This window comes from Phasianus colchicus, chromosome 4 (genome assembly GCF_987193195.1).
Source record: "Phasianus colchicus chromosome 4, bPhaCol1.hap1.1, whole genome shotgun sequence".
Lineage (NCBI taxonomy): Eukaryota > Metazoa > Chordata > Aves > Galliformes > Phasianidae > Phasianus > Phasianus colchicus.
In genome coordinates this window covers 18,708,062-18,733,783 of record NC_143439.1, presented here as the reverse complement: position 1 = coordinate 18,733,783, position 25,722 = coordinate 18,708,062, and the positions used below count along the sequence as shown (strand labels likewise).

At 40.4% G+C, this 25,722-nt stretch overlaps 1 protein-coding gene and 1 long non-coding RNA gene across 2 annotated transcripts in view; one reads left to right on the top strand and one right to left on the bottom strand.

Moving 5' to 3' along the window:
- Nucleotides 1–18,591, bottom strand: part of LOC149918098 (uncharacterized) — a 36,734-nt gene extending 18,143 nt beyond the window's left edge. Inside the window, exon 1 of the long non-coding RNA XR_016465863.1 lies at nt 18,142–18,591. This is a non-coding gene — a long non-coding RNA (uncharacterized LOC149918098). The remainder of the gene's footprint in view (nt 1–18,141) is intronic.
- On the top strand, nt 454–25,256 carry HPGDS (hematopoietic prostaglandin D synthase). The gene is made up of 6 exons (XM_031607502.2): nt 454–539; nt 9,437–9,578; nt 19,590–19,682; nt 21,143–21,252; nt 24,141–24,239; nt 24,819–25,256. The coding sequence occupies exons 2-6, from the start codon at nt 9,446–9,448 to the stop codon at nt 24,981–24,983; spliced, it is 600 nt and encodes a 199-aa protein (XP_031463362.1). The 5' UTR covers nt 454–539; nt 9,437–9,445; the 3' UTR covers nt 24,984–25,256.
- Nucleotides 25,257–25,722: the final 466 nt, after the last annotated feature.

Below are 25,722 nucleotides of genomic sequence, written 5' to 3'. Positions count from 1 at the left end.
TGGACTACCAGCAAGTGTTACTCATGAGCAGAGTTCACTAGAATCCCCTTTTCCCCCTTTACTGTTAGCAGTGAGAATCTCTTCATGAAAGTGCTTGCAAGTTGAATTTGCATTTTTTGTTTTTCTTATTTGTCTCCTGTGTTTTAATGTAAGCCATTTAAAATATTCTCCTTTAATGCAGTCAGAGTTGAATGGCTTTTTGTTAGAGATCAAAGAATCATTTTGCATTCTGCTTAATTTAAAAAAAAAAAAAGGCAAAAAAAAAAAAAACAACCAAAAACCCACCAAACAATCTTCTGGCTCAGTAACTCAGTGTAATAATTAGTAATTAAAAAAAAAAATCCCCAAGCTTGCTGCTTTTCCTAGAAAATGATGCATTTGCCTTGTGAGCTCATGTGAGAGTTACGATTGGCATAGTTGTCATTGGGGGAGTGGTTTGCATGTTAACAAACACTATATGTAAGCCTTTTCCACCGGGGCCAGCTCTCACAGAGCAGCTCCTGTGCACTGAGGAAGGGACCACGTACGACTGCACCCAAGTGAGTTCTGTTTCAGCTTTGCTTACTGCAAGAACCTGGTTTCTCTCCTGACTTTCTTCTCCTGATCTCCTTCTGCTGTTATAAAGCTGCACAGCATTTGCTCTCTACAAATCATACTATTTGTGCAACAAGTTCTGAGAGTACCTAGTTTTTATAATTTTGTTAAGTTTATTGAACATAAGTCTATGGCTGTGGCTGCTAGCATACCGAGGATAATTCTGAGTTCTAAACATCTGCTGCACTGTCTGTATAACCCTTTTTTAGCTGCTTACAATCATCAACTTCCACCTGTACGCCTGGCACCTGTACAAGTGCTCACACTGCCTCAAACAAGCTTCAGCTATATCTTCTCAGACGTATTCCATCAGATCAGATCTGATATCTTCTGCAGATTGCAGCAAGCCCCCACGTCTCGTCAGCAGCTGATGCAATCAGCACTGAGCAGCTTTCATACTTGAGATAATTACCAGAGAAATGCATTCAATAGGAAAGGCAGGCAGAAAAAACTAATGAGGGTTAAGCATGCAGGGCTCTGCAGAGGGCTTTCAGTAAGCAAGAGAAAATTTTAGAGCAATATTCTGCTAGATGTAATGACTGACACATGCACTTGCTTATGTAACCAAAACAAATCTAGGCTAATGTCAGAGAATTAGATACATATTAAGCAGCACTAACCAGTTCCTCTAGGTCATTTTTACGCACTGTTCTATTCATTTTCCAAATTCCCGCCTGCTCTCTGGCTCATCAATGGATTAACATACTCTCATTCTAATTCCTACTATTATTTTATAAAAGAAATCCTCCTGTATCTGCTTCTACCTAATGCATTTTTCTCCATTCAAAAACACAATTTTTATCTTCTCTTCAAAAGGATTCTCTGAGTATCTGTCCAGGATTTTTTTTCTTTAAAATCTCACTGCCTTCAATTGTTTATGTGCAGAATTGCCCTGGGCACATTTTCTCTGCTGAAATCCATCCATTATACAAGGTGACTTCTTGAATTCCCATTTTGTGCAGCTACAATTGTTACCCTCAAAGCAGCAAACTCCTATGCCACTGATGGAGATAGTCTGTAATCTCAGGGTTTGCTCTTAAGATTTCTAGTAGCTGTTTGTCATGCACAGCCTTCTACTCAGCTATTAGAAAGCAAAGAATTGTAGAAAATATACATAACTTTTGAGCAAAATCTCACTACCAATTTATTACACTAACAGCCATTGGTGGTTAGGTTGGTGTGCCACTTGTTGATTGCTAATCAGCAAGTTGCATGCCATGCTGCTGAAAGATAAGTACAGGAATATATGAAGGCTTACCATGTAGGCTGCAAACTTGAAATATATTCACCCTGTTACTAGTTAATCTTGAAGAAAAATAAATAAAATTTGCCATATCTACACAGCTCATACTCAGTGTAAACAACTGCACATATTTGGAGTCTGCCTACTAGCACTCCCATAAAACAAACTATAGCAATGTAGTGAGAAAGTTAAATACTCAGAGTTGCCCCTCCCTAGAAGTACTGAAAAGTAGTGCTGGAATGACTCTTTAAAAGAGTAAGAGCCTGAAATGAAACAGGACAGAAAACAAGGATATTCAGCTAATAACACACAGGCATTTCTATGCTTTGAATCTGGGTAACAAATGGCAGAGGAATCTTGTGATACCACCTGCCTACTTTTCACCTGGTGATATTTGTGGGAGTGGGAGAGTGGACATTATGACCTTCAGAGTCTACCTATGCTAACTCCTACTCACAGATAATTAATACCAGGATACTTCAAATACAGTCTTGTGCTGAGCTGAGCTAGAATAGAAGCAAGTCTCCTTTCAGTGTATAAAGGGAGATTACAAACAGGAGAGAAACCAACTTCTTACATGGGTAGATAGCAGTAGGGCAAGGGGAAACAGTTTTAAGCTGAAGGAGCGGATGCGTAGATTGGATGTCAGGGAGAAGTTTTCCCAGAGAGAAATTTCTGAGGTACTGGTGCAGATTGCCCAGAGAAACTGTAGATGCAGCAACCCCAGAGGCATTCAAAGCCAGGTAAGATGGGGTCCAGGGCAGCAGTCTAATGCCTGATCTAGCAGCTGGCAACTCTGTCCATGGCAGGTGGTTGGAACCTGATGATCTTTGAGGTCTCTTCCAACCCAAGCCATTCTATGATAACGCATAAGGATGTACAAAAAGTGGGAGTTGAAGGGCTTCAAAAACTTGCTGTGGTACAATAACTTGCCAGCCAAAAAGAACAAATGCAGGGCCCCAGTCTCTAGCTGCTTGTCTCAGATAAATATGTTGTACCAAGTTCTGGGCACAGGCACTGTCTGCACAGTCACAGAGCTAAGCTCTGCCTGTTGTTCCCATTATTAAAAAAAAAAAACCTAAAATGGCCAAAAATTACTGCTCAGTAAGTACATTACTCCTAAGTGTAGGGATTTACATGTCAAGCAGTTTGTGAACATAAGTAAGGACATATATCACCAGATGTAGGTGATCCCCAGCCTTTAGGCCAAGTGTTCTTCAAAGCTGCAGGTCCACACTTCTCATTGCCACTGTTTGAGAAGACCAGTGAAGTTTAAAGAGCAATGTAGACCTTTGTCTCCTCTGGTTTATTCTGCTGTGAAATTAATGTCAAATTGAATGGAAAAACACCACCACAACAGGAGATAAGAGCACTGGGTCTGACAGCAGTGTGTGCCACCATTCTAGGGCAGATCAGGAGGGTGCACAAGACCTGGTGGGCAGTGCTGGAGACCTCTGCCAATTGAATAAAATCAGCCCATATTTGCATGTGTGGTAAATTGAGGGGGCACACATTCTTGTCAATATCTTTTTTTTTTTCTTAATGTCTGCAGCATTGTTTAATCTTGGCTAGTTGCACTGCAGATTCACAGCAGGTGACAGTTGAAGAACAAAGCAGTTTAGACTAGTCCAGACATGGAGCTGGTGTAGCTGGGATACAAGGAGAGGAACAAAAATAAACAAACATTAAAAAAACATTAAAAAAAAAAAAACAAAAAAAACCTCACATCTGAGGAAAGATATTAGGTAGCCAAAATAGCAGTTAAAAAGTTGTGGTGTTGAACTTGAGCATTCAGGGCAAGGACATAAATTCCTCAGGCAAAACCAGCAGCTGCCTATGGAGAGCTGACTAACGCACTTAAGCAGCAGTAGTGACTTGCAGCTATCCTCTTTGTTTTATGGGGAGTTAAAAGGAGGGCGCTGGCTTGTCTGAAGACTACAGAGACTACAAGGCACAAGTTTTACAAGAATGACTGGTGTTGGCAAGAATTATGATTATTTAGACTTTTGTTCTACCGTAAAACACTTCAAGGAATTTTTAAACATCCAATGAGGAAATAAGACTTAAACAGTCTCTCATGAAAAATCAACTTAGCCACTCCTTCTGGCTATTTCCTGACATTTCTCCACTTGCAATTTTATCTGTGTCCGTGGATCTCAGGTATCCGATTTACCCATTTGAAACTCATTACAGCTTGGGAGGTGTACAAAACTGTTTCAATATTTATTTAAATCGAAGTGGGACCAGGGAACTAAAAATAAAAAAAATAAAAAAAAAATGCCTGAGGGTCAAACAGAAAGCAGAATTGTCACAGATACTGAGGGTCCTAAATCAAGAAGTCTGCCAGACAAAGCAGACTGAGGAGCCTTGTTCCACTGCTGTTCTGAGCAGGCCACCATCACAGTGACTGATTCAGAACGATCATGTGAATGCACAAGACTCGCATCTAGCCACTCACATGGAGTTAAGCATGCACTCGGATGTACAGAACCATTCTTTCATCCAGCACTTGCTTTGACCCCAACAAAAACCTAGCACAAAAGAGAGTTAGGACCCAAACCTATTGATTCCTCCTCCATCTCCCACTGAGGTTCTTATTCCAGGCTGGACAACGACCCAAGGCCTGCTGCAGCTAACAGGAATTATTCCCAAGGACAGCGATGGATACAGGGCAAGCTTTAGGGGAATAGGACACTGAAAATGCATTAGGAAGGAAGGTACCCTTTAAATTCCAAGGCAGTACTGCTACCTTACTCTTTTTGTAAACACTCTGTGGCTAGTTCCACATACAGAAAGGCCAATTTTGCCACTAACAAATGCCAATAACAAATGCACTGGATAATGACACACAAATGTCCATGAAAAATAATAATAAAAAAAATATATATACACACACACACGCTTATAGCTGTGCATACACCTAATCACAAAAACCAAGCTAAGGAGTATCAGGCTGTAACTATTACATTTGGGATTTGTTATTTCAAAACTCAGTCCTACATAAAATTGCATAAACATTTACTTCAGATGATTTATGTTTTAAACAGAAAGGAGGGTGCAGGGTTTTTTTTTTTTTGTTTTTTGTTTTTTTTTAAGTTTTCCTCTCCAATCCAGATAGCCTGATTGCTATCTGGCATTGGAAAAAAAAAAAAAAAAAGGAGGTGGTGGTGGGGAACAAATTAAAATGTTTATTTTCTGTAAATGGGTGGAGTGGGAAGAGACATCTGCTTTTCAGAAAGTTGGCTTTCAGATTTCAAATACCGTACTGCTTAGGGAGGGCATGATCTCTGTTTTCCACTTCATAAAGCAAGATACTTCTTGGCAGAAAGATAACTAAAGATTTAAGAATCTTTGGTGTCCTATTGTAAAATAAACAGAGGTACCAATCCATTACCTCTCTTGTCTTCAGGGGAAGATTTTCACCTTCCTTGCCACAAATGGCTCCAAGTTACCTTCTCACACCCTTCAAAGATGCAGGTTTCCCCTCAGGGAGATGCCAAGACCTAGCCTTATTTTTGTTTCATCAGTAACATTCAAAATTTCTCACACACAGCCACCTGTGCCTGGTGAGCTCTTGGCTGCTGAACCCTGAACAGCCCCCACAAAGCAATGCATCACCTCTTCCAGGCAGACAACTTGGTCTGCAGAGACACACTGATGAACCTCAGATCAACACTTCTTCCTCTTGCTTGCTGAAGAGAATACCCAGCTTTTAAAAGTCTTCTAACAGTGATGGAATCAAAGCCTATCTATTTTAGGAAAGAGAAGGCCTTGTTTTTTCACAGTGAAAAGTACAATCAAAGGAGATTGAGGAATATTTCCTTGCATTACTTTGAATGCTGGATTCTCAAGGAAAATGATAAAGCACTTCTACAAAGGCCAGCATTCCTCAGTTTAGCTGGACAGAGCACACCAGGTCTCTGCACGAGGGTGCGTCATACCAGTAGAATGCATGCTGTGCATTTGTGAATTAGAAATGGAAATGGACACACAAAGGACCTACACTTTTACTCAGGACAGGCAAAAGCATTGCACACCTTGCAGACACAGAACTGTTCACTTCAGCATCCTCCAGATTTCTTTGTACAGTTTCTAGTCTGCCAGTAACTTTTCTGTAGTATCACTATCTGAAACCCAGCATCTTGGTTCTCAGATAACAATGCTGATTCCTTCTAAGCTTTTAAACTTCAATCTTGTTTGAAGTTTGCAAGTTGACTGTTTAGTCCCAATTACAACTGGAAAGAAAAGACTCCAAACTCATCAGATAATACAGTTTCCCCATAAAGACATATATTTGACTTGAATTACTTGAAATGTGTTGTAAGATGCCTAAGAAGCCTGTAACTTTAACCTGGACTTTGACTGATGAATTGTATAGAGGATGACCCCTCCTACACACAGATAGAATGAAATGAGTCCGAGATGCCCTGCACAGCTCCATGCACCACTGATACCAGCCACAGACCAGTTTTCTCCATTTTCAGCTATATTCATATCTTAAGAAAGAAAAATACAAAAACAAACAAAGAACAAACAGCCAAGAAAAAACATGATAACAAACACATCTAAGAACATAAAAATCATGTTCTTAGAAGACAGATTTACCAGCAGAAATCATATACTCCCCTTCTGCATTTATAAACACTCGTCTTATGACAACCTGAACAGACCTCACAGCACTAAGCAGGTGGCTGCATGTTCTCAAGTGGGCATTAAGATCCATCACCCACTTTAAGGCTTCATTTTACCTGAAGTTATTTTTTTCAATATTCGTTTTTCCTAGAATTGATGTTTCTCAATCGCTTGGAATAATTTTCTTAAAACAAGTTTTCAGTTTGCTCCTCATGTTTCATTCCTTTACAAAACACGATAGGAGAATGAGGTAAAGGAGAATAAATGGAAAATGTTACCATCTTTCTTTCAGTGTTTGGCAAATAGCTATTCAGAATACAACCTTTCCTTTCATTTAAGAAATCAACGTGGAATTGTTTAGAAAGTGCTACTCCTGACATTTCACAATGAATACAAATAAGAAATAAAACCTACAAACATTTACAAAAACATGCCTACAGTGAAACTATAGAGGCTTCTAAGATGTCATGCTTTTTTGGTAAACTCCTCATAGGGTCACTTTGTTGTTGTTGTTGTTGTTCACAGATGGAAAAAAAACATAAGTCTTAAAGTGCATCAGCACTGCAAATGTTTGATTACTCCTTACAGCGTATTTATTAGAAATTTGTTTAGGTTTGCTTTAAACACTTGAAACAATAGTTTCCACTACTTCCTCAGCAGACTAAAACATTCCACAACCTACTGCAGCTCTCAGAAAGGCTTCATAGTATACTGCCAAAATTCTCATTTCTTTACATCATCTCAGTGCTCCTGATGATACGCAGCTTCCCCTTTTATGCGTAGAGTTCTCTTGTGGTATAAATCAGGCTGCTTCACAATTCTTACTACAAAAAAGACATTCTGCTTCACTTATCTCTAGCCTGGTCTATACATAGTACCACATGTTCAGCCTTCTATCTTTGTTCTTCTCAGTGCCTCCCAACTACTGGTAACTTTCCACTAACAAAGAATCGGGGCAGCCAAGATGCTCAGGCTGCAGATGGGAGGTAGCTAATGTCAATTGCACTGGACTCATTAGAGAAGAAAAGAATTTGTGGACACCCCTGGAGAACAGAACAGACAGTTACATGGATTTAGCACGTTAAAGGTTGCATCCCCTACAAACGGAGATTGAATCAGTGCTTTTCTCCTAGCCTATAAGGCAATAAGAATGTAACAAGCAATGTCTTTTTGTTTAGTCCCTTCTTCTACCTTTCTCCCTTCTCCCTCAAAAAGAAATCACAGAAATCACATACCTAAAGCATGCTTGAGAACTTGACAATTGTCAAAAACATTCTCTACAGAGAAAGAAGTAGCCAGGCTAGTAACCTGTAAGCTCTACTTACCAAACAGCAAATACATTTGCCAGTAAATAATACATCTAGAATACTAATCACACCACTCACATAACTTATTTTGCCTGCAGCTTCCATCTTCTCTACAACACGAATGAAAAAAAAAAAACAACCAACCAACCACAACACAATTCCTTGACTTTAAAGACAACAGTAGTGGTACCTTTGTTCTGAAGCACTTAGATATCTTCACCCACTGCAACCCTGGTGGTTGCAATTGCTTCCTACTACAGCCGGCACCTTTTAAACACCTCCTTTGGATGATGAGCTTTTCTGACCCAGCTGTGTGCTATAGGGGAGAAGGCATCTTTCATGGGAAATAAAGCAGTTTCCACTGTGCTCATTTGGAATTATTTTTGTTTTCCTTTACTTCTCTCATTATGGAAAGCAGATGGTTTTACTTCTAAGGAGAAAGTCGCACATGCAGTTTGCTCCCTTCAATGTGAATGAAATACAAGCTTTCCCATTTTCCCGAATAAAGAACTTCTCCCTCTGAAGTGAAAGCTGATGATAAATCTGCTTTCAGACACGTTTTCCAAGGCCAGATGACTAAAAAGGAGGTCATTTCTCTTGCAAGGCCATTTATTAGCACTTAATCACTAAAAAGTTCTCTTTATTTACTGGTGCCATGAAAATTATCTATGTAGCACGTTTCATTAATAACACTCTGAGCCTGATGCATATCAAAAAGATGATAAATGACATGTAAGATCTACTTTAAGGCTGCAAAATTCTTGATGAGAGAATTCTGTGTTAGAGAAAGTCGTGGGTGGTTGTTTTAATTTCCTTTAGCCAGTACATTTAAACCTCAGCTGAGCCCATACTTAACTCATATTAAAGTGCTGCATGCACAGAGTATAAAAGCTTATTTTTAGTTTAAAGGGACCTTGCCTGCTCACCGTTCCTGAACCATCCACATTGTACAACCCACCTGATAACCATTTTCCATTGTTGCCTGTTACACTGAGAATCAAATTAAACCACCCTGCAGTGTCACTCCACACTAGCACTGAAGGAAGAAATTCACTTGAAAACTCAACAAAGTTTTTTAAGTTTTCTTCTGGCTTCTAAACAAGGACTTGCAAGAATTTGATGCTAATTTTCTCAAAATCACAGTGTATTATAACTGCTACAGAAGACTTTGCTCATTGCTTGGGTAATCACAGCTAATGAGTCAAATTTCAATACTTTGTCAGTTCTACTGATTAAGTCTTAGATGCAGATCTCCATGAGCAGTAGAGGTGAGCAGGACAAGCTTGAACCAAATGTCTGTTCGACAAAGCATTTATTTCCTGTTACAGTAGATGGTTTTAAATGTGCACTCTGATCAAACACTTCATAGAAACGGCCAGAGCTTGGAGTAGCAACAGAAGCAAGCCTAGGCTGAGAGTTATTAATATCTGCAAAAAACAAGTCATCTTTCTGGAGACATCTAAGGAGCCTGTGTCCGAATATTGTGGCTGATTAATCGGAACAAAATGACTAATGCAAGGATTGCAATATACAACACATCATGGCTTGGTGTAATACATTCTTTGCGTTGTACAAGCACATTTCATTAACAAGCATAGATTGTGCTTTGCTAAGAAGACTGTTGCTCATATTTCAAGTAACTTGGCGATTTCCCTTTCAGGGATCCAGCATGCCCAATTACAAGCTGACGTACTTCAACCTGAGAGGAAGAGCAGAAATCAGCCGCTACATTTTTGCCTATTCAGGCATAAAGTATGAAGACCATAGATTGGAAGGAGCGGACTGGCCCAAAATTAAGCCAAGTAAGTAGCATAGATTCTTATATCAAAATTTCCACCAGAAATGATGTCAAAATCAAAACAGTTTAGGAGGTAATTGTGTGTTTCACAATCAGAAGCACATTCAATCTCGGGATATGGAAATTTTATTGCCTAGATCCAACACGGGCAAAATAGCATTCCTGATGCTTTCACAGAATTCCAAAAACAAATCTTCAAGCAGCCTAAAATGACTTACTGTGGTCATTCAAATAGGCTTTTACTCCTAACCAATTTGGTTTTACTACTACATGCCTAAAGCTGACTTAATGTATATTCACCTTCCTGGGTTCTTTAGATTTGGTCTCGAAGATCATACTGCAGCCTTCATTCCAGTTTTAGAAAGCCAGATTGGAAAAGAACTGCTAAAGACACAACTTTGCAACAAGAAATGTCTTCAAAGAGAGAAAGTGATGAGAAAAAAAAAAGAGAGAAATAGGATTACTTAAAGAGACGGGGAAAAAAAGATCAAAAGGGATGTCTCAGTACTGTTGTTCCCAAAAACAGCACAGCTCTTCCCAGACTTCTGAGAGTATGCTGCAGGCTACAGTGCTCCATTTTATGTGTTTTTAAGTTAACAAAACCTCCTTTGAGAATTCAGATGAATTGAGGAAATAACTGTATAAGATATTTTTATATTTAAGTGTGCACATATTCAGATGCACACACCAACTTATGTCCCAAAACAAAGTTCAGAGAATATTAGCAACATATCAAGCCAGTATACAAAATTCAGGAATTCCAGTAAGACAAATTAAAAAGATAAAGCAAACATAGTGACTTGCAGGCTATAGAAACACCTACAGTTTGCACCATAGGAAAAGCTATTCAAACAGCAGGTCAAGGTCAAGATGTTACATCTCTCATTGAGATTCAGGTTGGATGTTAGGAGAAATTTATTCTCTAGAAGGCTGGTTAGGCACTGGAATGGGTTGCCCAGGGAGATGGTTGAATCACAATCTCTGGAGGTGTTCAGGAAACATCTATATGTGGTACTAAGAGACACAGTTTAGTGTGGAAATACTGATGGTAGGCACATAGTTGGACTGGATGATCTTGGAGGTCTTTTCCAACCTTGATGATTTTATGATCTGTGCAAAATTTCTACTGGTTTAAAAATTTCAGGCTTTGTTTCCATTCAGTCAGCCGATGGAAACTCAAATGGATCATACTAATTTGACCAAGATTTCGCTTGTGAAGAAATAGTTGGCTGCGTGTCAGAAAGTACTATTATATCTCTTGCTTCTGGAAGGCTCACTGACCCCTACCTAATTCAAATACCTATGTAATGGTGGCCTTTACCACCAGTGGCGTTTGCACTGCAGTTTTCAAGTTCAGACGTTTATCACCTGAAATAAGAGTTAAGATATCGTTCTGTGTGCAAAACAAAGTAATACTGCTAAGGAAATTGCTTGGAGACCAACCAGTTGATGACTACCACATCCTCCTTTTCTGTGAAGCAATAGTTACTCACTCACAGTATTTCCAGACAAATTATCTGACACAGGCTAATCATTAAGCTAAGCTTTATATAAAAGGTAGCAGTGGTGCTTAAAGGTTAACAGCCTTGCACTGTACATGATCAAGGGTCACTGTCCAGATCTGCCCTCACGTGCTCAAACACTGCCTTCACATAGCATGACTTAGCAAGAAATTCCTCTCAGCTAGGTTGTATAGGATTTGTGCATCTTAACACTACAACATAACATAAGCCACTTGGATTCTCTACTGGGCTGAATCTTCAAAATGGGCTTCAGCTCTCTCTGTGGAGGAGCATATTGAAGAGGGAATGGCTATCTGAAAAAGTACCAGTCCTCAGGAAACTGGGTTACAGGGCCATTGCCAAAATGTTCAGTTACTGCTTTGTTCAACACTAAATGTGAAATGAGGGAATCCCTGGAACCCATTGAATGTACAAAGGCTGACAGATCTAATTGCTGTCATTTCTAGACATTTCTAGAGGTGACTTCTGATGAATATCAGGTATATTTTCCCCATTTTGCCTGCACTGTGCTTACTCCTGTAAGAATAGAAGTTAAAGTAGTAGATTCCAGTTAATCTCAGCCTGCTGAAAACAAAAGAGTGCTAAAGTATTAGGGGGAATTACAGCTACTTTTGCTGTAACCACAGCTAAAATAATAGCAATTTGATACACTGATTATTTTGTAACCCTCAAAAATCATTAAAATTGGCCCAATTCATTGAACTAATTACATTATTATATATTTATGAGAGGTTAATAAATAACACACAGTCAAAATGCTATGTAAACTTGCACACAATGAGGTATGTTCACAGTACCTAAAGGGAGCCTACAAACAGGAGGATAGTCAGCTCTTTATAAGGATAATGGCAGGACAAAGGGAAATGGTTTTAAGTTGAAGGAGAGGAGATTTAGGTTGGATGTCAAGAAGAAGTTATTTGCCAAGAGAGTGGTGAGGTGCTGGCACAGGCTGCCCAGGGAGGTTGTGGATGCCCTGTCCCTGGAGATGTTCAAGGCCAGGTTGGATGGGGCCCTGGAGAGCCTGGTCTAGTGTTAGATACAGAGGTTGGTGGCCCTGCCTGTGGCAGGGGGGTTGAAGCTTGATGGTCCTTGAGATCCCCTCCAACCCAAGCCATTCTATGAGTCACCCACTTGACTTAGGTAAATCTAAAATCACTTTTGACTGCAGAGTCTGCAAGTAGAATTTATGTGTGCTTACTGCAAAACCTGAAGTACAATAAATTAGGAAAAAACAATTAAGAGACAGGACATTGTTCTTTTAACAAGTTTGGACAATGACAGTCCATGACTCAAGGGAACAAATCAAAGCATTTAAGTTTTTCTAAGAGCTCAAATTGTCCGCATAAAGTTTGTTTCATCAGTTACCAAAAAATTAAGGTATGATTTCACAACAAATGCCACCCTACTGCCCAAATCATCTCATACAAAATCGAAAATACTGCCACTGTTCTGAAGAAAGAAATTCTTTATTTCTTAGTTTTCCTCTACAATTGAAAGGAAGATAGAAAATGTCTGCGCTGAGATTAATGTGCAGAAAGGTCATTCAGAAAGCAGAGTCGCAGCTGTTGCAAGTCTAATTTTGGACTTGCAACAGACGAGTGGACTTTGGACAGAAGAGTGTTATGCTTTTTGTTGTTTATTTTGGCATTTTCAAGTGGCTACCCCAGCAAGCTGGTCCTTTCAACATGTTCAAGCAAATAAGTAATTTCTTGTGCCTAGAAATAACGTCTCACTTGATTCTGTTTGCACCCAAGAGGTGGGAGTTTATTTTGTAGGGGAGAGGGAATACTTTATGAAGTTAAAAATGTGTCATTTGTCTCATACATTGTAAATGTACATTTTCTGTAACTCAGCAATTCTTTTGTGCAGATTTGAGGCAAAAATTGTATTTTTAAAGTGAACAAGTCAAAGAAAGCATTGAGTTGATCAGCTTTAGCACAGACTTCAATAAAACAGCTGAATATCAAGAAGCAGCTTTAAATAACATTCCCTTTACATAGTCAATTGTCAAAATAAGTAAACAAATTTACATTTGTTTTAACTTGAATATGCCATATTTAAACTTTAGACAATTTGAGAACTATATGGAATCACGTGATAGGCTCTCTCAAGATGTATTTTATCACATAATAGGCTCAAAAGAAAAATAAAGTATTACACTGAAAAAAAGGCACAACATAGCTGAGAATCTACTGCAATGATGTTCTAAGTTAACATCCTCTTGAGACACTGGATTAGCGTGCAGTAGCAGCCATGTAATGTGCTTCATTCAAAGAATTTGATGCAATGGCAATTGCACAGAACTTTTAGTCATAGCAAAGGATGCTTTAATTGCGCTGATAGCTGTAAACACCCCATAAACAGTTTAGGAGGTGGAATGATTCCTAAAAGGGCCTCAGGAAACTTGGCAGACTAATTATTGTACTGAAAATATTTCCAATAGATAAATTTTTATAGACACTTGACAGCAGATCAAGATTTTTTGAGGGAGTACCTGTCCTGTTTCTAGGATCACATGCTGCTACATAGATCTTGCTAGAATAACATACAGTAGTGATCTTTGAATAAAAGATAGGGCTTAGCAGTGGCTTTCACAGAAAATCTGAGTTTTAATAGCATCAGCATGGAAGCTGGACTGAAGTTGGAGCAGAGCACCATCCTAGTCATACATTTCCAGGAGACATGGGTGCTGGACACCTCCAGCTCTAGTCCAGTCACTTCCCAGGGGCCTCGCTCCTCTGCTAGCCTTAGAAAAAATAAGTATTCTGTACACTTGTACTGGAAGAAGCAACATTTCTGACAAATGTATTTCTTGTGATCCAATTTAAATATTAAAAGAAAATAATAACGGACTGTTTTCAAGACAAGGAAGAATTCATTTTGACAAGGAAAGGCAGTAAGAGGCATAGCTGTGATGTTTAATTTCCCTCATCTTTAACCAATTCAAATACCTTGGTATGACACCAATCTCAGCTGCCTGATTGCACCATTATTCTGGTTTGGAGGGACATTCAACTACTTAAGTATAGTCTGCTTAGCATTAAGTCTATGGAAAATTTAACTGTAGTCAGGAGGAAGAATGGGAAGGAGCATGTCAGTTGGGATGTATCAATCACAGGAAATATGAGGACCTAAACTGAACATCTGGGAGCAAAACTGAGGCAAGCCAGGATGTGAGTGAGGGGTGGAAAGAACAGAGATGATGATGAGTAATGAAAAAGCAAAGATGAGCAGAAAAGTAGCAAAGAGCTAAGGGAAGGAGAAAATTAGAAGACTATATATCTTTGCAGGAGCTTTCTCAGTAGCTAAGGAAGCACAAGTGAGAGCATAGCTGGCAGGCTCGAGAGAATCTGTTTAGCTCTGAGTTACTTTACTCCTCCCTGTCCTTGAGAGAGAAACAGGTCCATGTGGTTACTATCCACTGGGCTGCGCCCAGGAGGCTGGGCAAAGAGATCTTCCTGCTCAATAAGAAGTTCTGAACACTTTAGTGAGAACCTATAGGCACTCCAAGAAGACAGTAAGTGCCACAGCTCTAGGGGGACTTCATGAGATGGAAGAAATTTATACAGACATCCTTGCTTTTAACTTGCATCAGACTACATCTTCCCTGCTAAGTATCCATCAGAGACTATGAACATCATAGTTCCAATCACAACAGACATTCAAAACTAAGGTATATATAAAAAGAAATTATCCACTGTTAAACACTAGGCAGATACTTCAGTGAATCCCTCCTGAAACGAGAAGAGAGGATGTAGATCAGCCTGTACTTGTACTCAGCCTCTGTCAAAGTTTTCTTGAATGCATGCAACACTAAAACTAATGAATGAGTAGGATAAAAAGAAAAGTAAAAATTTGCATATGCAAGTTCAATTTAAAGCCAATCATGGAATCGGTTTTCCAAGCAGCATGCTTAAAAAAATATCACAAACCCATTCTATTTTTCATGGAGTTTTCATTTGAAATCTATAAATCAACATTGTTATCCACTATTATCTGCATCAGATAACCAACAAAACAAGGGGATGCTAAAGGAGAATGTGTCTGCCTGAGAGTTTTTCTAAGACGACAGTAGCAGATTATTCTAGTTTTCCTTATTAAAATGAATTTGATTAAGTGGGAATTGAAACATTTGCAAAACCATTTGCTAATTCTGTTTTGAAAAACATAGAAAGAACATCCATATGCACGCCCACAGGTATGTACTGATGTAAGAAATCCCCTAGCTGATCAAGGTTAAAGAAAAATGAGTGAAGCAGTTTCTCGTTTAAGGTAGGAGCAGAGCAGGAACTGCTTTGTTCACCTTGAGATACATGAACTATACCTTACATCAGTATCTAAAAGGAAGTTCAGTATCTAAAGAGGTGCTATAAGAAAGAACAGACTCTTTAGCAGGGTCTGTTGTGGCAGGAGAAGGAAAAAAGTTTTCAAACTAAAAAAGAAGAAATTTAGACTGGATATAAAGGAAATTTTTTTGGCAATTGAACTAGAAAATGTTGCTTAAAGAGGTGGTAGATACTCTGTCCTTGGAGACATTCAAGGTCAGGCTGGATGGGGCCTTGAGCAACCTGATCTAGCTGCAGATATGGCCTTGTTCATTACAGACAAGTTGGACAAGATAATCTTAAAGGGTCCCTTCCAAATCAAGCCATTCTGTGATTCTATGACCTAAAATGGATGATGAAAATTGAACAGTGTTTTAATATAATATTTCATAGAACTCCAGAAGTTCCTTGAACATATGATGTCAGTGAGGAGAGCAAGGGCCAAAAGCACTGACAGGAGAAAGCTCAAAGGAAGTCATGGAAGCCCACATCTATGGTGTAAGGAAATCACTGAGCGCTTTCCGTTGTAACTTGAAGTCTGCAAGTACACAGCCTGGCTGTGTTATCCGTACAAAGGAAACAGGCTATATGCATGGCATCTACAGAGGATATGTGGGGGTCTTCTTGCAAACCCTGCAAGCAAGTGGCATCCATTTGTTGAGAAGACTACTTGTGTCCTACCTAACAATCAAACGTATGAACACAAATCCCTCTTTTCCAATCATAGAAGGAAATCTCCAGTACTCACAGAGAACATATTCCAGCCCACAGCATTCCAACATGAATGTACAGACAATTTCCTAATGATGCTGTGAATTTATCAATATGGAAGTTTTTAAGTGATAAGAGCAAGATGACACTTCGCTGCATGATACTAAGACCTTGGACATTACTTGATGAATTTTGGATACTAATGCTTCAAAAGAAAAAGGAGCTTCTTAAAAATTCTTTTTCAGCCTGAAAATCCAACTTTGTAATCCATTATACCTTATCCTCTAACGTGCAGAAAATGCACTGTGAAATGTTTTCTGTTCTGACTGTCCTTGGGATGTCTGCCACACTTTTGTGTGTGCGGCTAAAGATTTTTGAAGAACTGATAGATTTTTACAACAGTCAACACAAGTGGACTCTCTTCAAACCTCTCAGAAGTTGCACTCATTTGCAGCTCAGTAATTCAATACTCAATGAGAAATCAGCACAGTAAGGTCAGTGCATAGTCATATCAGGCATTGCACCATCATGAAAAATATCTATGTTCTATGTTCTTTGCAAGAAAGAAAAATAATCGAATCACATTTTGAAGAGGAAAGAAAGGAAAAAGGCTGTCCTGTTTACTAACAGTTATGCTTTGAAGACTTCATTGCATAGTAATGATAACAACATACATGCTGCCTCTTGACAAAAAAAAAAGCAAAAATAATCAAAAAAAAACCCAGATTCTAATGAAAACAGGTCAGAGCTGAGAAAAAAAAAGTTTGTAGGCATGACTGGTGCCTTCAAGCCATTTCCTAGAATTCAGTGGGATGCCAGGAAAAAACAAAGCAATCCAGACTTGGGCACAGCCCTGAGAAACAGGACATGGAAGATGATTAGCACACTGCTGCCTGTCACATCTTCACCCATCTTCCTCAGCTGTCAGAAAGATGTCTCCCCCCTTTTTGCCATCACTGAGGTCTTTTCAACAAGCAAACAAATAAGCTGGTTTTCATTTTCCACTTAATGAACATCAGAGTGAAATGTCAGTCAAACTGAAGCTGTCAGACTTCCCCCCTCATGTGTAAACTCTTTAAAAAAAAGTAGTCTGCTCTGTTTTGGATTAAGCAATTACAGTTTCCCAACCTGAACTGTCATTGCTGTGTTCTGGCAGTTATTGCCAAAGAATCTGGCTGAGTCACAGTGATCGAGTCAAAGCTGTATCAGACTGCTGTGCCCCTAGCAGACCTCTGCAGGCATCCCACAAACTCCTTCTGGGAAACATTCTTTGTTCTGAACTACACTTTATCTATTACCCTCTTGCCAACCTCTGCAGTGTGATCTCTTTTTGGACTGGGGTGTTGGAAGGATGCACTGCTGTCCAGTACGAGCAAATACATTCCATGGCTCTGCAGCTTTGCACACACTGGGGCCCAGGGCACCCAGCACTGTTAGCCTGTGGCAGAACCCAGGCTGTTCTCATTTTCACAACCAGAAAGTTCTTCAGTTTAGAATGTGCTTTTTCTTTCTGGATTTGATAAACAGGTGAAGCAATATGTGGAATTTCAAGGACTTTGCTGCTCAGATAATAAACATATGAAGTCTTCTATGAAAAAAAGGCTCCTATTGTTTCAGAACAAGCAAGCATTGCATGCTTTCTTCCCTGGGGAAATACAGTTAATTCTCTTTGAGCTCCCTCGCTTCTGCTAGTCATCGATGTTGACATGCATCCTGGCCTCACAGTGCATTGAGCTTGGGGAAGGAAAGGTACTCTACTCACACGCAGGAAAAATTGCACACAGGAATTCTGTATGTTCTGTGCAGCTGCCAAATTCATTCTGCAGATACAGATTTGATATTAATGGTCTCATACCTAAAGTAATTCACATATTGCATGCTAAATCACAGAGCCATGTGGCAACACTATTATTAGTTTGATAAAAAGGTGAAAAGTGCATCAGATTTCATTATTTTCTCCTTCTACTGCTCATCGACTTCAGGAGAAAGAGTGTTCCAAATTACTCACCAGGAGATCCCATAAAATTTGAAATCTGGAGTGCACTTCTTAGCAAGTGTCAGCAGCGGAGATGGAGAAGCAGAGAAGTCAGTAACATTTGTGGAGAGAAGGTGTAAACCTCACAGGTAGCAGAGCTCTTGTATTCGTCTCATTGGAACCTGCAGAAAAAAAAGAAATTTAATTCAGTCACTAAACACACCAACTTAGTTGAATTGACACACAGATTCCTCTATTCTCCGTGGCTTATACTAATAAGGAATGCAATCCCAGCCATGTCTATCTAAAATGATCATTAGGCCAAAGGAAGAACATATACATCATGCTAAAGGTGACAATTTCACACTGCCTTGCACATGGTGGCATCCAGATAAGCCTCCTACAGAACAGTCAAAGAAATCCCTCACCCCATTAGACAACCCTGCGGGTCTTTCTGAATTACGGGCCAGCAAAGATTTTTGTTGCAACTGGAATAGATGAGGGAATAGTGTGTTACCTCCCTGCTAGGCATGGCCTGCTGCACCCTGAATTCTCTGCCTTGTATCGTACTCTAGACTCCTGTGGTCCTTAGATTCTCATATTTTCCAGCTTCCCATGTTTTTCTTAGATTCAGCTTAGTTCCAATGTTCCAGCCCCACTTGAAGTCATGCCAACCAAAATGTAGCATAACAGAAACCCAAGTTTTGACATACAAGATATCACTAATTGAATTCATTCTCACATGTATCTATTGTGCCTGCTCAAATTCTTACAGGTATCTATCATGCCCGCTTAGTCTGCCTTCACATGGAGGCCTTTTCCCTGGGACTGAGTTTTTGTTTTTAAATGCAAGCCTAGTCAAGTAGATTTGAACATCCTAGATTTGTGGTTCACTGTGAGAGCTGTACTTGTTTCCCAGTGAGATAAGCTTTCATATCATCTCTGTTGGAGAACTGCCACATGGAAAGTCTTGTCATAGGATAAAATTCTGAAATACAGATACTTCTGCTGAATTTAAAACAACAGCAAGCAAGCATCTTTACAGTCTCCCCAATCTTCTATTTCATACCCCAGCCAGACCCTGTACTACAAGGACTTCAGTAGTACTTTGCCTAGCCTTGGCATTCACTTTCCTGGGGAGGAGAAAGCTGAACAGAAAAGGAACTATATGCTTCTGAAGGAAAATCTCCCTCTGTAAGGAATCCAGGGTATCTAGGGATGTATTCAGGTTTTAAAGCACAAGCCTAGGAAATAGGAAATGCAGTAGTTGGTTTCTACACTACAGCTGCCTTCTTGCAGTGCGAGGTGGTTTCTCCTTACCCTGATTTTTCTTTTTAGTCCGTGTCTATAGCATTTCCCTTCAGAAATACAGTGAAACTGCTAAGTGCTGTAACAGAGATTTCCCTTCAAGTGTGGTAAAAGTGCAACTCACTGTTAAGGACAACGATTTTATTTCATTTCTTTCTTTTCTTTCCTCCCAGCCATCCCATTCGGCAAAGTCCCCGTTCTGGAAGTAGATGGAGTTATCATTCACCAGAGCCTGGCAATTGCAAGGTACCTCGCCAGAGAATCAGGTAACTCATCTGACACCTTTCTTGCTCTGTTCTGCACTCACCTCTAATGCTCTGGGAAAAAAAACCACACCCAATCACAGCCAAAAGCGGAAAAAAAACCTAACAGCTTAATAAGCCCAACCACGGAGTAGGACTTCTGTGAGTCACTGGAACCCTAGGGCAAAATATAGAGCTACTCAAATGGAATGTAGAGAATAAAAATCAGACCACAGTAAAGACTAAGGCTCAAAGTAACAGTCTGCAACATGAAGTGCTATGGTTCACAGCTGAAATCACTTGGCAGAGCTTCCCATTTGCACGTTAAGTACGCTGAAAGGAAACTTCACAAATAATCCTGAGCAAACTGTTCTAGCTATAGATATGTTTCTGTTCATAGCAGGGGAGTTGGGCTAGGTGACCTGTAAAGATCTCTTCCAGCTCAAATGATTATAAAATTCTATGAATCCCTTTTAAATCCAAGTGCATTCCCCTCTGCATCTAACACCTGGGTTTTGGTCCGACTTTCCCAGCCACTAAACCTTACCCTTCTGTCTCTGCATGACAGAAAGCATGTACCTGTGACCCCCAGTGGCTCTCTGGGTAATTTTCCATGCAGCTAAACTTTGGGCTATCATGAGAACCAGAAAGCACCAAAGCAAGGAGCTTTTGAAAGCACTTGAGATGACTGCATCCACCGCACTCTGAAGCAGATGTAGGCAACAGTTCTGTTCAGGCAGAGAGATTACAACAAAAGGTGACTTCACTCATCATTAAATACTACACACCATGAAAGCACCCAGCCAGCTATACCAAATGATATAAGACTCTTTAGCAATGCAAGTAATCAAACAGAGTAGTCAGGGCTTGCTTTAGGTCAGCAGCTATCATTCAGACTTGTGCAAAACAAGTCTGCTTAAAAGCAGATGTGTTGGTGGTGTGGTGCACGTCAGCAAACCAAAGACAGGGTGGGAAGCAAAGTGCTGTGAGACTATTTTTTTATTCTGAGCAGAGAGAACATAACCTGCCTTTAAGAGCACTTCCTCATATTCCATGTTCTCCAGCTGAGGAAACAGTAAGAAGCCCACAGTTATTCTTCAAGGCACTATCATAATGTATTTTCACATGTTGAGCAATACTGCCAATTTCCTCCATCCCTGATACAATCTATTACTTGCCAGGCAAGAGGATGATGAGCATCTATGTGGTGATATGAGACTGGGAAAAATTATGAGAAATTCCTCCTTCCTCCCACACCACCTTTCTTCCTGTCTCCTGCTGGGAGGCTGATCGGGAGCAGTGCTGCTTTTGTAGTCAGAAATAATCACTTGAATGTTAAGGGAGTCAAATGCATATTGTTAGCATCAGAACACTCTGGATAGCACATATTTTTTATGGAAATGCTCACAAAGAATAGACCTTACTGCTAGAGTATCAAACATTTCTGACATGTCACTATCCTCCCTTACACTTGCTTCTGACAGGTCTGGCAGGTCAGACTCCAGTGGAGCAGGCATTGGTTGATGCCATTGTGGACACCATGGATGATTTCATGATGCTGTTCCCCTGGGCAGAGAAAAATCAGGATGTGAGGGTAAGACAGTCACTAAGCTAAACAAAGATAACCCACATGCATGTGTACCTTAGCATCTCCTCTGTGGAAAAAGCCTCATGCCAACCCATCATCTCACCTCACCCTGAGGTGGAAGACCTCTGTGGCTCTTCCTCTAAGCTAACTGAGTTGAGGTCATCTGCTCCCTTCCACCTCCACAAGATTTCCCCCCATTGTGGGAACAGCGAGGTCAGCATCAGCCATCTCACCAGTTCATTTTAAATTGAGGATACCATATGCATATACATCAAACTGCTCTTCAAAGGGACACTCTCTTTCCAGTCAGCACTGTAATATCTGTACCCTGTCACAAAAAGCTCAAATCTTTCTGCCTCTGCTAATTCAGTCCCATTTTCTTTTTGTGCTCCTACACCTTGGTTTCTTCTTATAAACCCCATGGCCCCACCACTATCCAGTGTGGATCTTCTGCAGACACCAGTGCCCATGGTAATGCTGTGATACTTTAACACAGTCACAGACAAGTCCTAGATCACTTGAGGTTTTGGCATCCTTCTGTCTCCCAGTGCTTGCTCATCACATCCTTAAATGCAAGCCTACAGGGTTGTAGCTCAGGGAACAGTGAATTAATGCCAGCATTGCAGATATTTCACAGAGCTCTGTCCTCAGCAGATGACACAGACCTTTCAGGAAATTTGAGATGTAGCAGCATGTGTATTCATTAACTACCAAAGCAACCACCTTTTCCTTATCCAAACATCTTGGGCTGGCTGGGATACTGTGTTACAGAAACCACGGAGGACCAAATGTTAGCAAACTAATAAAAAACAATGAAACTTTACCCAACCTTCTTGGGGAAAATCTGAAGTTTGAAGGATTTAGTACTCAAAAATGCTGATTACTTTGCTTCCTAATGACCTCTTGTAGTTTCCTAATTTCCCTCGAGTTTGGCAAGGGAATGTTGACTCACAGTTTTTGAACATTTAGAAACAAGCACAGCACTGCTGGTGTAGCAGTGCAGCAGAGCACGTAAGCCATAGAGCTGCTGTCCCTGCTCTTCCGTCACTGTGTGGGCACAGCTGTTCCCAAGACACTTCTCCAAAACAAGGACCTGGACCGTGCCTCAAGTGCTCAACGTGAAAGGGAGCAGTGCTCACAGGCAACCCGCAGGTGCCTGTGTGAACACATGCTGCATGGCATTCTTTGCGGGGAGCAAAAGATCTAGAAAATTGCTTTCTGGGAGTCTGTAGTATTTCCGGCACTAATAGATCTCCTTGGGTCCACTGCCACCACCTTGTGGTCGACGTGCAAAAGGACGGAGACTTAGAGGGTAACGAGAAGATTTCATTCATTTTCTATATTTTGCAAAAGATGGCGATACTAAAAATATATATATATATATGTTACAGCACAGGCTGCAAATCTAACATTTCTGGATTGCAAACCTGTGGCTGTGATTTGCAGTCATAGCACTCAGTTCAAATTCAAAGAATCATAGCACATCCCAAGCTGGAACAGATTCACAAGGATCATGGAGTTCAACTCCTGGCTCCACACAGCACCACTCAAACATCACACCTTATGTCTGAGAATGCTTTCCAAGTGCTCCTTCAGTTCCAGCACCTTGAGGCTTTGATGACTGTCCTGGGAAGCTTGTTCCATACCCACTACCCTCTGAAGAGGTGAAGAGCCTTTTTCTATCACCCAACCTGACCCTCCTGTGATGCAGCTCCACGCCTGCCTTTCCCCTAGGTCCCGTTGCTATCAACATAGGGAAGATCTCAGCACTGTCCCTCCACTCCCCTCACGAGGAGCTGTAGGTTGCCTCCTCTCAGCCTCCTCTGCTGAGTTACAGAGCTCTTCACAGACAGCAGGAGGAGATGCCAAGACTTCAGTCTGATCTGCAGAAATATAGGTCGTATTCCAGCCGGTATTTTTGGGATCAGGCTGCTGCTGCTTCTAAATTTTGGCTTGGTTAAAAATGTGGCCAGGTCACATATTAACTGCACAAACTGTGCGAAAAAGATCAGATAGATGATCACAGTCATTTGTAATCTCAATCATTTCCATGCAAGTGACAAGAGAAGTTGCTATCTCCCAAGGAAACAACTAACCCTTTACTAGCAGCCTTAAAACCTTCTCTGGGTGCACAGCTAGTGGAGAACCACTACTATTCAGTCTTATCCTTCACTCACCAACATGCAAGGAATCCTCCCATACAGACTTAGCCTCAAATCTCACTTTTGCATGAAAAAAACAAACAAACAAGCAAACAAAAAAACAGAACCACCTGCTAACATAAAAGCCCAACATTAAATCCAGCAAAAGCTCAAAACCCTGGTTCATAGCCCACGCGAGGAGGGCTGGCAAGGAAAAACAACTGACCAACACTTGACCAACAGCAGGAAAGAATGAGCTTACGGGATTTTGTGAACTGGAGAGATGGTACAAGAGGAATGGCTACGAATTCTTCCCAAATCCATGGCAGGGCTCCTGCCACGTTGTCACAGGTTATTGAGTGGCATGACCACACACATTTCTCTATGGGAGATCTCAGCATTCTTGGGTGATAACATGGGAACAAATTGCCTTGCTGCACAGCTCACTGAGTCCAGTACTGGGTGTTTCAGGCAGGTGACAAGCTTTCCTACATTGCACAGTATCCCCTTGCAAGTACTCCAGTGACAACGCAGCTGCCTCCACATTTCTTCATTTTAAATAACCGCTCTGTCTGCATTCTTGATCAGTACTTGGATGTTAACACATTCCTCCCATCGAAGAGGAACGTGATGACTCTACTTGGGTCAGACCATCTATCAGCTTTTCCAGTTTTCCCTGTTCATCTTTTTTCCTAAGAAATCCTCAAGAACCCAGTTTTGCTGACCGCTGTGTGTGTTCTGTTCTTCCCCCAGGAGAAGGCTTTTAACGACATCCTCACCAACAAAGCCCCTGACCTGCTGAAAGATTTGGATGCTTTCTTAGGAGACAACAAATGGTTTGTAGGGAAATCTGTAAGTATATTTTTTGTTTCTCTCAGTGCAACGACACTGCCAGTAAAATGCAACTGTTGACTACTATTACTGTTATGGATTTCATGCTATCCCAATGAAATCTTGTAAAAACAAGTTACTACTTTTTTTTTTTTTTTAATAATTCTTTGTTGTTACCAATACACAACTGGTTGCTCCATTGTATAGTGAAAGCTGTTCACGCCATCAGAAAAAGAAAGCAAACCAGGATAGATCTACATTTCCTAAACCATTCTAGATGTTGATACAAGACATTATAAATGCTTTTGTACTACTTAGTGGAGGTATGAGTTACAAACTCTGTATAGAGTCACTGCTTAATTTATGAGACAATACTAAAAAAAGAAGAAAAAACAAAATTAGTAGCAAGGACCTGTTTTAACTAATGTTTAATCAAGTTAATCCTTGCATCGCAGCACAGTTACTATCTCTGTAACTTAGGAAAACAAAACCTAGCACAAAACCAGATCATTCATGCTTTCTTTTTGCTGAGAATATTCGTTGTCCCAATTTTTTGAGATTACCAATTCAGGTTTACAACTTTTTCCCTCTTTCCACCAGGTAACATGGGCTGATTTCTACTGGGATGTGTGCAGCACAACGCTCCTGTCCTACAAAGCTGACCTGGCAGACAAGTACCCCAGGCTGTTGGCTCTCAGGGACAGAGTGGAGGCACTGCCCGCTATTGCAGCCTGGATCCAGAAAAGACCAAAGACAACAATTTAGATCAGCTGTTCACTGGAAAAACAAATGCTTCAAATATTGCAAGTGTGCTAAGTTATTAATTTTAGAATCATTTAAATTAATTTCAGGTGGGTGTGCAGTACCAAATCAGAATCGAGTAGAGTAGAGCCTGGGTAGAGGTGTTGTTCCAACTGCATTCCCTTCATCGCTAATAAAGTGTTTGAAAAACACAGTTCATGTTCTGTGGGTACTCAGAGGAAGAAAAAATAATAAATATTACTGACAGATAAAATCTCAATGATGCTTTGTGTTTATTGTTGACTTTCTTGAAGAAGCCAGGTTAAACGAGAGAAGTGCTTGGGAGGATGAAGGACACTAGGCAGCACTGATGAAAACTACTCACTCCCTCAAGAGATGTCAAGTTCCTCCAACACTTTCTTAGCCTCCTGCAATTCCTGCTGTGCCATTACAAAAATGCAGCTGCCCAGCTGAGACGCTGCCCACATCAGCACCAGCTATAAGCACACCAGCTGCAAAAACATTTAATTGCTCAGCATCTATCCAGTAAAAGCAACAAACAACAGCGCCAGGGTTGAAAACTAAATTTAGAACAAAATAAATGGAACACACAAACAGTTTGTTCTTCTAGCAAACAGGGAAAATAGGTCTGTGGAACTGCTGAAAACAGAGATAGTTATAGATGAGATAGGTTTATCCACACTCAAGGGGAGACAAGCACTCCTAAGAGGACTCCACTGCTCATAGTGGTTTATCCATTTAA